This window comes from Carcharhinus amblyrhynchos, chromosome 25 (genome assembly GCF_965287045.1).
Source record: "Carcharhinus amblyrhynchos chromosome 25, sCarAmb.v2.hapA, whole genome shotgun sequence".
NCBI classification, from domain to species: domain Eukaryota; kingdom Metazoa; phylum Chordata; class Chondrichthyes; order Carcharhiniformes; family Carcharhinidae; genus Carcharhinus; species Carcharhinus amblyrhynchos.
In genome coordinates, this window is record NC_137348.1 from 6,663,915 (window position 1) to 6,677,938 (window position 14,024).

At 43.6% G+C, this 14,024-nt stretch overlaps 1 protein-coding gene across 3 annotated transcripts in view; it reads left to right on the top strand.

The window, feature by feature from the left end:
- usp20 (ubiquitin specific peptidase 20) overlaps nucleotides 1-14,024 on the top strand; it is a 64,152-nt gene that overhangs the window by 14,787 nt on the left and 35,341 nt on the right. For 2 of the 3 annotated variants that reach the window (XM_080212424.1, XM_080212425.1), the window contains exons 8-10: nucleotides 622-735; nucleotides 2,303-2,381; nucleotides 12,961-13,387. In XM_080212424.1, coding sequence (XP_080068550.1) covers nucleotides 622-735; nucleotides 2,303-2,381; nucleotides 12,961-13,387 — 620 coding nt within the window. The remainder of the gene's footprint in view (nucleotides 1-621; nucleotides 736-2,302; nucleotides 2,382-12,960; nucleotides 13,388-14,024) is intronic. The other variant, XM_080212426.1, reaches the window with a different exon arrangement.

Genomic DNA, 14,024 nt, shown 5'->3' on the forward strand with positions numbered 1-14,024 from the left:
TGGGGATGAGGAGCATAACAGCCATGATCAAATGGCGAAACATACTCGGTGGGTTGAATGGCCTAATTCTGCTTCTATATCTTATTCGGTTAGCTTTTTGAAAGTTATTAAAGCTGCCACCCTTTTCAGAGTGCAAATAAAACTTAAATTCTGCAAAAACAACTTAAAACTATTCAAATAAACATGTAATGGTTGTAGAAAATAGTTAAAGGGTTTATGAATTTGGATGCAAAGGAAATTCATATAGAAGTATTTGTGCCCCTATTCTTTTTTCCTGGAAAGTGACCCTTCTGTATTATCAATAGCTATGAATGCAGGTGAGGGGGGCCAGGCAGTTCACCACTCTGTGCTAGTTGCCAAGTCATTCGTTGACTTGATGTGTAGTTAAAATGTTGCAAATAGACTTTCTGTGATTAAGCCTTGGTTTTAGAATTTTTTTCCTTTCAAACTGCAATACGCAGTTAATAAAGCTGCTAATGGTGTCTCTGAAGGTCTTTGGAGGATTTAAAAGCTGATCTCATTTAATCAGTGTTCTGTTGGGCTGTAGTCATGGCACTTGCAGTGTGATATTAATTCAGTTATCCTCCAGTTTTCTGAAGTGTAGCCACTTTTCTGTTGTAGCCCCCCACTTACCCAGTTCTTCTTGGAGTGTGTTGGTTTGGTTCGCACAGATAAAAAGCCAGCTCTCTGCAAAAGCTACCAGAAACTTATCTCTGAGCTTTGGCACAAAAAGCGGTATGTACCATTCTATAAATGTTCCATTTTATAAATGTTGATGCATCTTTGTAAATGCTGAAATGTTACTTCCAGGTTATAAAGATGAGCAAATTCCTGTGTTGTTTGGATTCAGTACATTTTGTTCATTCGAATGGTGTTGTGTAACTTGAAGGCCACCATCAGAATCAGTTAAGACTTTCAAGTGTTCTAAACCATTATGTCATTCTTTTCTGCTGTGAGGATAGTGATGAAAGAAGTGTTGCTAATCTGATTGAATAGGCAGCTTCATACGTTTAAAAAGATTTCACCTGGTTGCCTTGCTAACCAGTGGACGTACAAAACAAGCAAAACAGTTATTTGCTGATGCTCATCCAATTTAATCTATTTTTAAAGCCTGACAAAGAGCTTTTAGATATATATTGAAATGGCAGAACACATTCGAGGGTTGTGGGCACTGTTAGCTGCTATGTGAAGTTCTACCAATTTGCATAGCCATCTGTAGTTTAAGTGTTATAACGCAAGTGTTCCCTCAAAGGTGTTGCTGTTTAACTTAACGAATGCTTTTTGTTTCCTTCCTGTTCTATACTGAAATTTTTATTTTTGGGTTCTTTTAGTTCTCAAACTTGAGTTCAAATCTAAAGAAAAATTTGTTTTGGCTGGCACGATTCTTTCACGAAATGCATTGGAGTAGTATCAGTTGAGTTCCCAGCTGACGTGTCCACAGCACGCAACTGCCCGTAACCCAGTTTTAAGTGGCACTGAGCCAGCGCACTCTGTTCGGGCAGATCTTCCATGTGAGAATTTCTGTAATTGTAGCATATGCTTCTTCTGCAGTTGAAACCATTATTAGAGCAGTGTAGGGCACTTTTATTTAAACATGGCGCAATACGTAACATAACAGAGTTTCTGAAGGGGCTATGCTCAATTTTCTGCAGTTGACCCTTTTAATGAACAGGAGCTCCAAATGTGGCAAAGATCATAGAATCCCTACAGCGCAGAGGGAGATCTTTCGGCCCATCGAGTCTGCACTGACCACAATCCCACCCAGGCCCTATTCCCATAATTTCTCATTTATCCTGCTGATCCCCCGACACTAAGGTTAATTTAACATGGCCAATCAACCTAACCTAGGTTGATCTTTGGAGTGTATCTGGTGTACAAATTGTGTGTGTGCCATGCAAATTCTTTGTTGATTTGTAGAATTTGAATGCAGAAGAAGGCTGGATGGATGGATGGCCAAATGTGGATAAAATGTTTTAATTTACATTTGGAGAAATATTTTGCCCAAAAAATTCACTGACCTAGAATTACAAAGCTGCTGATTTTTGTTCCTTTGTGCTGCAGTGTGATTTTAGCTGTATCTTTTCGATACAGCTAAACACTCAATGAGATTGGAGACAAAAATAGCCACCTGATTCGGGTGTAAATCTAAATGTCTGTTTCCCACATCTAACATGAGGACCAGAGAGAAAAGTCTCAGGATTTGACTACTGTATTGCATAGGGTCTGAGAGTTAATTGTATCACATAAGATTAACTGATATTGCTCTTGCTGCAATTAATTTCCCTTTCTCTCTCTTGTGCAGTCCAAGCTATGTTGTTCCTACAAGCCTTGCCCATGGCATTAAGTTGATTAATCCTATGTTCCGAGGTTACGCACAACAGGTAAGACCAGGCACTTGAGACAAAAGTAGACTTGTGTATAGTTTGTGTAACTTTTACATCTAAAGGGTGTGTTTCCATATGAACATGCAGATTTGGAACAGGAGCCAGCCCCTCAAGCCTGCTCCGTCATTTGATAAGATCATGGCCTCTACTTTCTGTCTATCTCCATAGCCCTTCTAATAATATCACAGTCTTCACTGTTTTCTGGGGGAGAAAGTTCCACAGACTAACAACCAACGACCTTCAGAACAAAAATTCTCTGCATCTCCATCTTATTTTTAAACTGTGTCCCTTAGTTCTAGTCCCCCCATAAGGGGGAAGCATCCTTTCAGTATCCATCCTGTTAAGTCCACCCAGGATCTCCTATGTTTGAATAAGATCACCTCATTCTTCTAAACTTCAATAGATATAGCCTTAACCTTTCCTCCTAACACAACCACTTCATTCCATGAGTCAGTCGAGTGAACCATCTCTGAACTACTTCTAGTGCAATTTATATCCATCCTTCAATAAAGAGACTGTCCTTCAATAAAAACTGTCCTCCCAGATGTAGTCTCACTGACACCCTGTCCAGCTGCAGCAAAACTTGTTTGTTTTTATGTACCATTTCCCCTTGCAAAATTGCCTTCAGGACAAGTCAGCATTGTACAAAACCAATACCTCTATCCAACCTCTAACACTGACTCTGTGTGCAGTACTTGCAAGGCTTTGTTTGCTGCCAGCGTTGCACCTGTGCAGGTGTATGCACAGTCATCACTGGCCCTGTAATTGGAAATACTACAATGCCGACAGCATCAAGGTAACACTTTTAACAAAGCCTTCTATCCACACAGGTTGAAGTGGAGATCTTACACTTATGAAACCAAGTAGGTTTGGAGGTAAAGCCCTCCCTGCACCTCTTAACCAAGTAATTTGTTGCCATTTTGGGGATGCACGGACAAAGAAATAAGCTATCACCATTTTAGAGGGTGGATATATCTGTACATGCGCTGACATGCAAAGAAGTACTGTCAGTGGCCAATAGCAGAAGTTAGTGAATTTGCAGGATGAAAATTGAGACTTGGTCTAATGTCACACACAAGATGAGTCCTTCAGGATGAAATGTTAAACACAGGCCTGACCATTCAAGCTACTCTGTAAAGAAGAGCAGTGAATGAGTAAATGATTAAAAACATTACCAAATGCCGATGCTGGGAGGTAGAACTTTAGGCATTGTCCCATTATCTGTGAGATTAAACTGAAGTCTGCCCTGATGAAAAGCCACCACTTGAGGCATGTATTTGGCTAATAATGAACATATTGTGGGGATATCTCCATCTGTCTTTGCCGTGGCATTGTAATAAAGTATTACAATGCTTTATTACAATGCCACAGCATTGTATATGCATATGCACATCACTTGTGCATATGCATAGACTTTGTATTTAACCATTTACAGAATGGAATGTGTTAAACTCAGGAAAAACTGTGATTGTGTACACTGAAGGTGAAGCCTTCCATTGTTTGCTGGAGCAGACGAGTGAAGGAGCAGAGAGACAGCTAAGATTTTACCTGTTAAAAACCAGTTTAAAATAAGTTTAAAGCACTTTGTTCTTTGTAGAACTGTTTAAAGCATTTATTTATTGTATTTACTGCTTTAAGAATTCTGAGGGAGTGGTTAGCAGGCAGTTGTGGTTCATCAGATTTAAATCAGCGCCAGGTTTAAAAGGAGGCCTGGTGTAGACAGCGGGCAGCGTCTGAGCGGGCAGCGGAGTGAGAGGGAAGCAGAGTGAGCTACTAGGGCTTAATATCAAAAAGGGCTTGGAAGAGAAAAGGCCAGGTGAGTTCGTTTGAAAAACAAAAAAAAAACCAAAAAAAACAAAAAAAAAAAAAATTTTTTCAAAACTACTACAGTAAATAATGGAGGGGCATGTGATGTGTGGTTTCTGTATGATGTGGGAACTGGTGGACCCTAGGGTTCATCCCAGTGACCATGTCTGCAGTAAGTGCAGGTTGCTGGAGGAGCTCCAGCTCAGGGTAAATGAGCTGGCCTCTGAGCTACAGACACTGAGGCTCATCAGGGGGAGAGAGGGTGCCATTGTCAATGGGGTGCAAGTGACATCCACCCCCCCTAGACTGGCTAACTCTAAGGGTCAGGGACAAGAGGGGGCTACTGGGAAGAGGAAGGGGGGTGAGGAGCGGAGGCCTCAGCCTCTTAATCTGCATAACAGGTTTGAGGTTCTTGCTTCCAAGTTGGACGAGAACGAGGCAGGTGAGGTTGGTGAGCAAACTGCACACGGTACAGTGCTGCAGCAGGACATAGGCAAAGAGAAAAGGAAAAGGAACGTAGTAGTTATTGGGGATAGTGGGGTGAAGGGTATTGACACTGTCCTTTGTCACAATGACAAAGTGCACAGAAGGGTGTGTTGTCTGCCTGGTGCTCGGGTACGGGATGTCGCAGCTGGGCTGCAGAGGAACCTGGAGTGGGAGGGTGAGAATCCGGTCGTTGTGTTACATGTGGGTGCCGGCGACGTAAGCAAAATGCAGACTGAGGATCTGGGGAGGGAGTATGAAAAGCTGGGAATGGAATTAAAAAATAGAACCGACAAGGTGGTTATCTCTGGGCTACTGCCTGAACCGTGTGCAGATGGGCGTAGGGTTGACAGGATTAAGGAAGTGAATGGGTGGCTCAGGGATTGGTGTGGGAGGAATGGGTTTGAATTTATGGGGCATTGGCACCAGTATTGGGGTAGGTGGGACCTGTTCGGGAGGGATGGGGTTGGTCTGAACCATGCTGGGACCAGAGTGCTGGCGAATCGAGTAAAGAGGACTGTAGACAGGGCTTTAAACTAATTAGGGGGGGGGAGGGTGCGAGGGTAGGTGACCTTATGAGGTCTAAAGTTAAGGAGAGTGTACATGTAAGGGAAGAAGCCGAGGGTGTCCCAATAATAGAGGGAGTAGGGGGCGTGAGTATAGTTGGTGGCGTTGCGGCAAATAGGGTCCAGGTGAAGGCTGGGATGAAAGCACTTTATCTGAATGCACGAAGCATTCGGAATAAAGTGGATGAGCTGGTGGCGCAGATCGACACAAATGGATACGATCTGGTGGCCATTACAGAGACGTGGCTGCAGGGTGACAGGGACTGGGAGCTGAATGTACAGGGCTATCAAGTGTTTAGGAAGGATAGGCAGGAGGGAAAAGGGGGGGGCGTAGCTCTGCTGATTAAGGATAGCATCACGGTGGTAGCAAGGGATGATATTGGAGCCAAGGAGCAGAGGGTGGAATCGTTGTGGGTGGAGATTAGGAACAGCAAAGGGAGGAAGACGCTGGTGGGTGTCGTCTATAGGCCCCCGAATAATGATCTGGAGGTGGGGCGGGCTGTTAACGCGCAAATAAGTGCGGCGTGCAAGAATGGGACGGCCGTAGTTATGGGGGATTTCAATCTGCATATTGATTGGTCGACCCATGTTGGACGTGGGGGGCTCGAGGAAGAGTTCTTGGAATGCTGCCGGGATAGTTTCCTCGAACAGTGTGTGTTGGAGCCGACGAGGGAGCGAGCTATCTTGGATCTGGTGCTATGTAATGAGGCGGGTAGAATTAGGGACCTTGTGGTGAAGGATCCTCTTGGGGAGAGTGATCATTGTATGGTGGAGTTTCTGGTGCAGATGGAGGAGGAGAAAGTGGGTTCCCGGACACGCGTCCTTTGTTTGAATAGAGGGAAATACGGTAGGATGAGAGAAGAATTGGCGAATGTGGACTGGGAGAGCACGTTGGAGGGAGGGTCTGTTGAGGAGCAGTGGAGGATCTTTAAGGAGATCTTTCTTGGTGCTCAACGGAAATTTATTCCGATGGTCAAAAAGGATAGTAGGAGGAGAGGTAATAAGCCGTGGATAACAAAGGAGGTGAAGGAAAGTCTTAAACTAAAAGCGGAGGAATTTAGAGTAGCTAAGAGTAGTGGGCGAGAAGAGGATTGGGAGAGGTTTAAATGTCAACAAAGATTGACAAAGAAGTTGATAAGGAAGGGTAGGAGAAACTATGAAGCTGGGCTAGCACTTAATATAAAAAAGGATAGCAAGAGTTTTTATAAATATATAAAAAGGAAAAGGCTGGCTAGGGTGAATGTTGGTCCTTTAGAGGATGAGAAAGGGGACCTAGTGGTAGGGGATGGGGATATGGCTAAGGTATTGAATAACTTTTTTGTTTCTGTCTTCACGGAGGAGGACGTAAATAATTTGCCGGGTGTTAGCGATGGAAAGGTGGTAGGACTGGAGGGTCTTAATGACATTACTGTTACTAGAAAGGCGGTGCTCGACAGACTGGAGGGGCTGATTGTGGACAAGTCCCCAGGACCGGATGGAATGCATCCGAGGGTTCTGAAAGAAATGGCGGAGGTGATAGTGGATGCCTTGGTGGTTATTTTCCAGACGTCGCTGGATTCCGGGGAAGTGCCGGATGATTGGAAAACGGCTAATGTTACGCCGTTGTTTAAGAAGGGTGCCAGGCAAAAGGCGGGGAATTATAGGCCGGTTAGTTTAACATCTGTGGTAGGTAAAATGTTAGAATCTGTCATTAAGGAGGAAATTGCGAGGCATCTTGAAGGGAATTGCTTGATAGAGCAGACGCAGCACGGTTTCATTAAAGGGAAGTCGTGTCTGACAAATTTACTGGAGTTCTATGAGGATGTGTCTAGGGCGGTGGATAGAGGAGAGCCGGTGGATGTGGTCTTTCTAGATTTTCAGAAAGCGTTTGACAAAGTGCCTCACAAGAGGTTATTGCAGAAGGTCGAGGGACATGGAGTTGGGGGTAGGGTGTTAGCGTGGATAGAGGATTGGTTGTCAAATAGGAGGCAGAGAGTGGGGGTCAACGGGTGCTATTCGGATTGGCAGATGGTGACTAGTGGAGTGCCCCAGGGGTCGGTGCTGGGGCCTCAGCTTTTTACCATTTATATAGATGATCTGGAGGAGGGAACCGAGTGTAGAGTGTCGAAATTTGCTGATGACACCAAGATTGGTGGAACGGCAAATTGTGCGGAGGGTGTGGAGAGTCTGCAGAAGGATCTAGATAGGCTGGCGAATGGGCCAAGAAATGGCAAATGGAGTTTAATGTTGGCAAGTGTGAGGTGGTCCACTTTGGTAGGAAAAATGGTAGGAAGGACTGTTACTTACGAGGCGAAAAACTGCAGCAGGCGACGGTGCAGAGGGATCTCGGGGTCCTTGTGCATGAGTCGCAAAAACCCAGCTTGCAGGTGCAGCAGGTGGTCAGGAAGGCGAATGGGATGCTGGCCTTCATAGCGAAGGGGATTGAATATAAAAGTAGGGAGGTCTTGCTGCAGCTGTATAGGGCATTGGTGAGGCCGCAACTGGAGTACTGTGTGCATTTTTGGGCGCCGCACCTGCGCAAAGATATTTTGGCCTTGGAGGGAGTGCAGAGGAGGTTTACTAGGCTGATACCGGAGTTGAGGGGGTTGAGCTATGAGGAGAGACTGAATAAACTGGGCTTGTACTCGTTAGAGTTTAGAAGAATGAGAGGAGATCTCATTGAGACGTATAAGATGATGAATGGGATGGATAGGATAGAGGTGGAAAGACTCTTCCCGCTCAAAAAAGACAATAGGACTAGGGGGCACAGCCTCAAGATAAAAGGGGGGCGGTTTAGAACGGAGTTGAGGAGGAACTTCTTCACTCAAAGGGTGGTGAATCTCTGGAATTCTCTGCCTGTTGAAGTGGTGGAGGCTGCCTCACTAAATATTTTTAAGACGTGGGTTGATGGGTTTTTGATAGGAGAGGGGATTAAGGGTTATGGGGAGAGGGCGGGAAAGTGGAACTGAGCAGCGACAGATCAGCCATGATCTTATTGAATGGCGGGGCAGGCTCGAAGGGCTGGATGGCCTACTCCTGCTCCTATTTGTTATGTTCTTATGTTCTTATGAATTAACATGTGTGCACAATAGAAGTGAAAGTTTGGCCCTTTGTATTCTCAGGTTATGGATCTATGTCTCTGGGCTCCTTGAGGTTTTGACCTACAGATGATGCACAGAACGCAGCAAAGGGGAAATAATTTAGAAGTGGAAGCAAAATTCTGCAGATGCTAGAAATCTGAAATAAAAACAGAAAATGCTGGAAAATCTCAGCCGGTCTGGCAGCATCTGTGGAAAGAGAAGCAGAGTTAATTTTCGAGTCCATATGACTCCTCAGAACTGAAGAGAGTTAGAAATATAATGGATTCAGTACTGTTAAAGAGAGAGTGGTGGAGCTAAATAGAAGGTCAGGGATAGGTGAGAGCTTGAGAGATTTGACAAAGTTGGCAACGATACAAGACAAAACGTGGTAAAGATTAAGTCTGATCTGGAGATGCCGGCGTTGGACTGGGGTGGGCACAGTAGGAAGTCTGACAATACCAGGTTGAAGTCAGGATGTTTATTTGAAATTGCAAGCTTTCAGAGCGCTGCCCCTTCATCAGGTGGGTGGCCACTCACCTGATGAAGGAGCAGCGCTCCGAAAGCTTGTAATTCCAAATAAAGATTAAGAAAGCTGCTAATAGTGACATAAAGTTCAGGTAGCAGTGTGAGGGTTAGTACCCTGAAAACAAAGTTAAATTGGCTCCATGTGTGTAGAGAAGGAAGGTGGAGAGAGGAGTTTGTGTTTGGGGACTGGAGGACAGAGTTCATGATTTGAAGCTACGTCCAGAACGCTGTCAAGGGCTGAATCGGAAGATGAGGAGCTGTTCCTCCTGTTTGCGCTGGGCTTACCTGGAACGGTACAGCAGACCAGGGATGAAAATGTAGGCATGAGAGCATGATGGTAAATCAAAATGGCAAGTGATAGGTTGCAGTTGTGCTTACGGACTGAGCAACGATGTTCTGCAAGTGATCATAACTTGTAGAGGTGGAGTTGCAGTTAATTAACAGTTAATGTGTCTGATCATTTATACTGACAACGAACTGATGTGTGCTTTTCAAGCTAGAAAAAAGAAAAAACTTATGATGCAGAGCATTTTGGAAAGCCGTTTCAGGGGCATTTTAAAAATCATTCGGAGTGAAAATTTGTTCTGCAGAATGACATATAAAGTTTGTTTATTAGTCACAAGTAAGGCTTACATTAACACTGCAATGAAGTTAAGAAATTCTCCAGGTCGCCATGCTCTGGCGCCTGTTTGGGTCAATGCACCTAACCAGCATGGTCTTTCAGACTGTGGGAGGAAACGGGGAACACCCGGAGGAATCCCACGTAGGCACGGGGAGAATGTACAGACTCCACACAGTGACCCCAGCCGGGAATCGAACCTGGGTCCCTGGTGGTGTGAGGCAGCAGTGCTTACCACTCTGCCACTGTGCTACCTCAGTTCGGAGCTTTGGGTGAATGTTGCACTCCTAGCCATGTCTGCGCAGGTGGATGTCAGCTACTGAACTCTTAGATAATAGCTATTTGACCACAGGACTGCTTCTGAAAACGAGGGTCCTTCAGTCCATTTTTCTCTCTGGGATATTAACTTCGCTATAGGATCCAGTGATTTATTTAGATAGATCCAGCAACCATGCCTCAAGTGCCTTTTTTTGCAGCCTATAACGGGTGTTCATCTATTTTATTTTTAAATAAAAACCCTCAAAACTTTGACATTTATCTTAAAACCTTCATCTTCACCCTATACTTCATTTAGCATATCAGAAAAAAACCCATCTATGATGCATATCAATGCTGGTTATTGCCAGGATCTGCACAAATGATCATTATAATGGGCTGTTTGGCAACCAGCCGAATGGTGCATTATAATGAAGCACGTGTTGTAATGACAGTCTCACTGATTGCACAATGTTTACACGCTGATAGCTAGCACTTTACACAGGGAGTAAATAGAAAGTTCTTGTGTCGCTCTTTTGTTTTTGCAGTCAAAGAAGCCTATCTGATATCATGTTCCACAAGGGACGGGAATCATCCAGAGCTATGGCTTTATTCAGTTTTTTCTACTTTTATAGCTCAAAATACTGCGAAGAATTATTTCTTGTAGCTGTTGTTCATCAACTTTTTTAAATTCAACAATTTGTCTTCCATATGAACAAGTGGCCATTGTTTCAAACTGTTAGCATTGCATGTTATGAGCATTACATTGAACTGGTATGATGACAGAAACAATAGACGTAGCCCTCAACTCTGCTTGACCTGAGCTGCCATTGGATGTAGTTTGTCATTCTTAGAAGGGGGTAGAGAAATGCTATTGCACATCCAGCCAGTACCATGGCAGAATAACTTGTACATCTTCCTGGACCCTCAATGAAACTTGTGGATATGGAGGAAGAAAGCAGATTTGTCAATTTTTTTGAGCTCTGGAAAACAAAACGAAGAGGAAAGTTTGAGAGAGCAATATTTAAGGTAATACTTGAAGTTTAGTTTCAGTAAATAATGCTGCTTCTTTGTTAGTAATCTTTGATTTGTTGGACTGAATATCACATCCAGTATCCTTTTTTAAGTTTTCCATCTCCCCGGATTTCGAAGTGAAAGTTTCTCCAGAATATTACTCCAATTGCATTGCCTAATTTTTAAAGGGACCGATGCATCAGGAAAATTGGTAGAATTGATGAAATTTAAATCAAAACTTGCCCATGTACTGTGACAAAGTAGCCTATGTAGGTTCCAATATCTCGCTCCCAGATTTGAGTCCACAAAGGCAAGCTGGCGCTTCAGCGCTGCGCTGCACTGCACCGCACCACTGTGCTAATGATGCTCATCTGTGCCCTCCTAGTAAGACATTAAATGGAGGCTGTCTACTCTTAAAGCATTAGAGATCCCATGGCACTACTGGATGAAGTACAAAGAGTTCTGCAATGTTCTTTCCAATATTCCTTCAACCAACACCACCAATGTTAGCAGTTCTTTGTTTCATTTGCTGTTAGTGCTATGTGCAAATTTTTGGCTAAGTAATGTGGTTAAAAGCTGTTTATTGCTTGAAGCATTTTGCTAGTATATGAGGTTCTCAGTAACTTCAATTTCCTATCTTGCAATTATCCTGCTCTAATGAGAATTGTGATGTCTGCCATTTTAAACATTTCAGATTGCCTTGGTCCTAACTATAGATTTTATTTCTGAAGTAGTATGCATTTAAAAAGAGAATGTGTAGCTGTAGGAATCTCTATGTGGATTTATTGCCAGTAACTTCCACTGAAAATGTGCAATGTACAACATTTGAAGCAAGTGGGAGATAACAAAGGAATGTCAAGAGAACAGGGCAGTGAAATTTGTTTTGGATTGTTCTGGTAAGAATCCGGCACAGGCACAGTGGACTACTTCCCTCTTTCTGTGTGACAGCTCTAAAGTTCTGGGTAGTTTCCTTTATTAGATTTGGAAACAGGAATATAAGATCATCCTGAAACAAGAGATCTCACAACACCAGGTTAAAGTACAACAGATTTATTTGGAATCATGAGCTTTTGGAGCTCTGTTTCTTCAGTACTTAGCCGAGGAAGGAGCGGTGCTCCAAAAGCATGTGATTCCAAATAAACCTGTTGGACTTTAACCTGGTGTTGTGAGACTTCTTACCCAGTCTAACGCTGGCATCTCCACGTCATGGCTAAAACAAGAAGGTGAGGCAGAAAACAGGTTTCCCAAAAAAAATGTAGGAATGCCAGCTCTTTGTGAGAACTTTTGGGTTGTGATCAGCAAAGAAAGGGTCAGTGAAAAGGGGTGAAAATAGGCAAGTAATGAATCAAAATAATGTTGGAAAGTTGGCAAAGAATCATTAAAAGAATAAAGAGATCTGGGAAAAAAAACAAATAAGGAGAGTGTAAAGATATGGATAGTGTGCATATCTCAAATTGTTCTTCTTGAAGTGGAGTTATTGTAATATGGAAAATGCAGCAGCTGGAGTTGCAGACAGCAAGGACACAAAAACCACAGTTTCCTAGTAACTTGATATCCTGGGTTTCTTCTTTTTTTGGTGATGTTGGTTAAGTGACAAATACTGGCCATGACAAATGGAGAGATCTACCTCCTTCGAAACGATGCATTGGATTCTTTTATATTCACCTGGGAGGATAGTCTAGACCTTGGTTTAATGTCTCATATGAAGGACATCTCTGGCAGCCCAGCACTCTTTGCGCTACTCCAGAGTGTCAACTGTAAAAGAACCACTTGTGATCAGAAAGCACCCTTCGTTACCCCAGGGTGCCCCAATGCACTTTTCAGCCATTAAAGTACTTTTTGAGGTGATGTAGGAAATGGTTTTGAATAACAGGGCATAATCAGACCTGAAACTTTCATTTACCAGTCTGAAGCACTCAATAGGATGACCATCAGCATTTAATATGTTCACAAGATGTTTATTCTGTGATTGAAGAGCTAAAATTGTCCTGGTCTTGCAGCAGTATGATATGAGTTTGCTTATAATTTGATGTACTGCATTACTAATTTTCTTCCACCAGGGACTGCTGTCCTGGGTTGGCTGCTGCCACACCTGAATGCATTGTAGGGCTGCCAATTCATGCTGCTAGTTTGCCATGGGTCATTGGGTTTATTCTAAAAACTATTGCCTATTAGCCTACAAAATTGCCATCCGCTGGTTAGCAGGTAATTTTCTGATTCACCTGCTGTCATGCTTTTGATTTTTATAGGACACGCAGGAATTCCTCCGTTGTTTGATGGATCAGCTCCATGAGGAGCTTAAGGAGCCGGTGTCAGAACGAGACTCTGATTCCTCAAGTGATACAGACGAAAAGCGAGATGGTGATAGGAGCCCTTCTGAGGATGAGTTCCTCTCCTGTGACTCTGGCGCGAGCAGCGACAAAGGGGAAGGGGAGAACCGGAGTCGGTGTGCCACTGAGAAGCAGATTGAGACTGAACTGCTGATCCAGGACGAATGTGGGAAAGGAATCTCAGAAAAGGAGAGACAGAAGGACAGAAAGTTTTCATGTGGGCACCATAAGCTGGGGTCAGTGGATCCAATTGATGAAGATGCAGATGTGGACACCTCTTTGAGTTCTGGAGATGCTGGAGGTTCAGGAGATGCTAGAGCTTCCAACGGTACTTGTAGGACACCAGGTGCAGTGTTTAATTACCCTTTTTAAATGCGTTCTCAGATTTTATGTTGTGTGCAGAGAATTATAGAATCATAGAATCCTACAATTCAGAAGGAGGCCTTTTGGCCCAACAGGCCCCTATCCCCATAAACCTAGCATTTACCCTAGCTAGTCCCCCTGACACTAAGGGACAATTTAGCATGGTCAATCCACCTAACTCCCACACCTTTGGACTGCAGGAGGAAATCGGAGCACCTGGAGGAAACCCATACAGACACGGGGAGAATGTCCATGTGGAATTTGCACAATGACCCAAGCCAGGAATTGAACCAGAGTCTTTGGCGCTGTGAGACAGCAGTGCTAATCACTGTGCCATCCAATTAATTTGTGCCTGCTTCTGAATATCATGTCCCTCTGAGTTTAAATGATCGAGGCATATTTTGATGGTCTGCTGTTATTTCAGAACTATATTTTGGCAAAATCTTTTTTAATTTATATCCTTTGGTGCTATTGTCGCATGGGAAAGGCTTTTGAGGGAAAAGCAAAATGATATTCCATGATCTGGGTTAGTCAGTTGGTTCAATTTCCTTGAGGTTTCCAATGCACGATTTGGAATTGAAATCCAGCCTTCAGCCAATGAAAATAAAGCTTTCTCTATC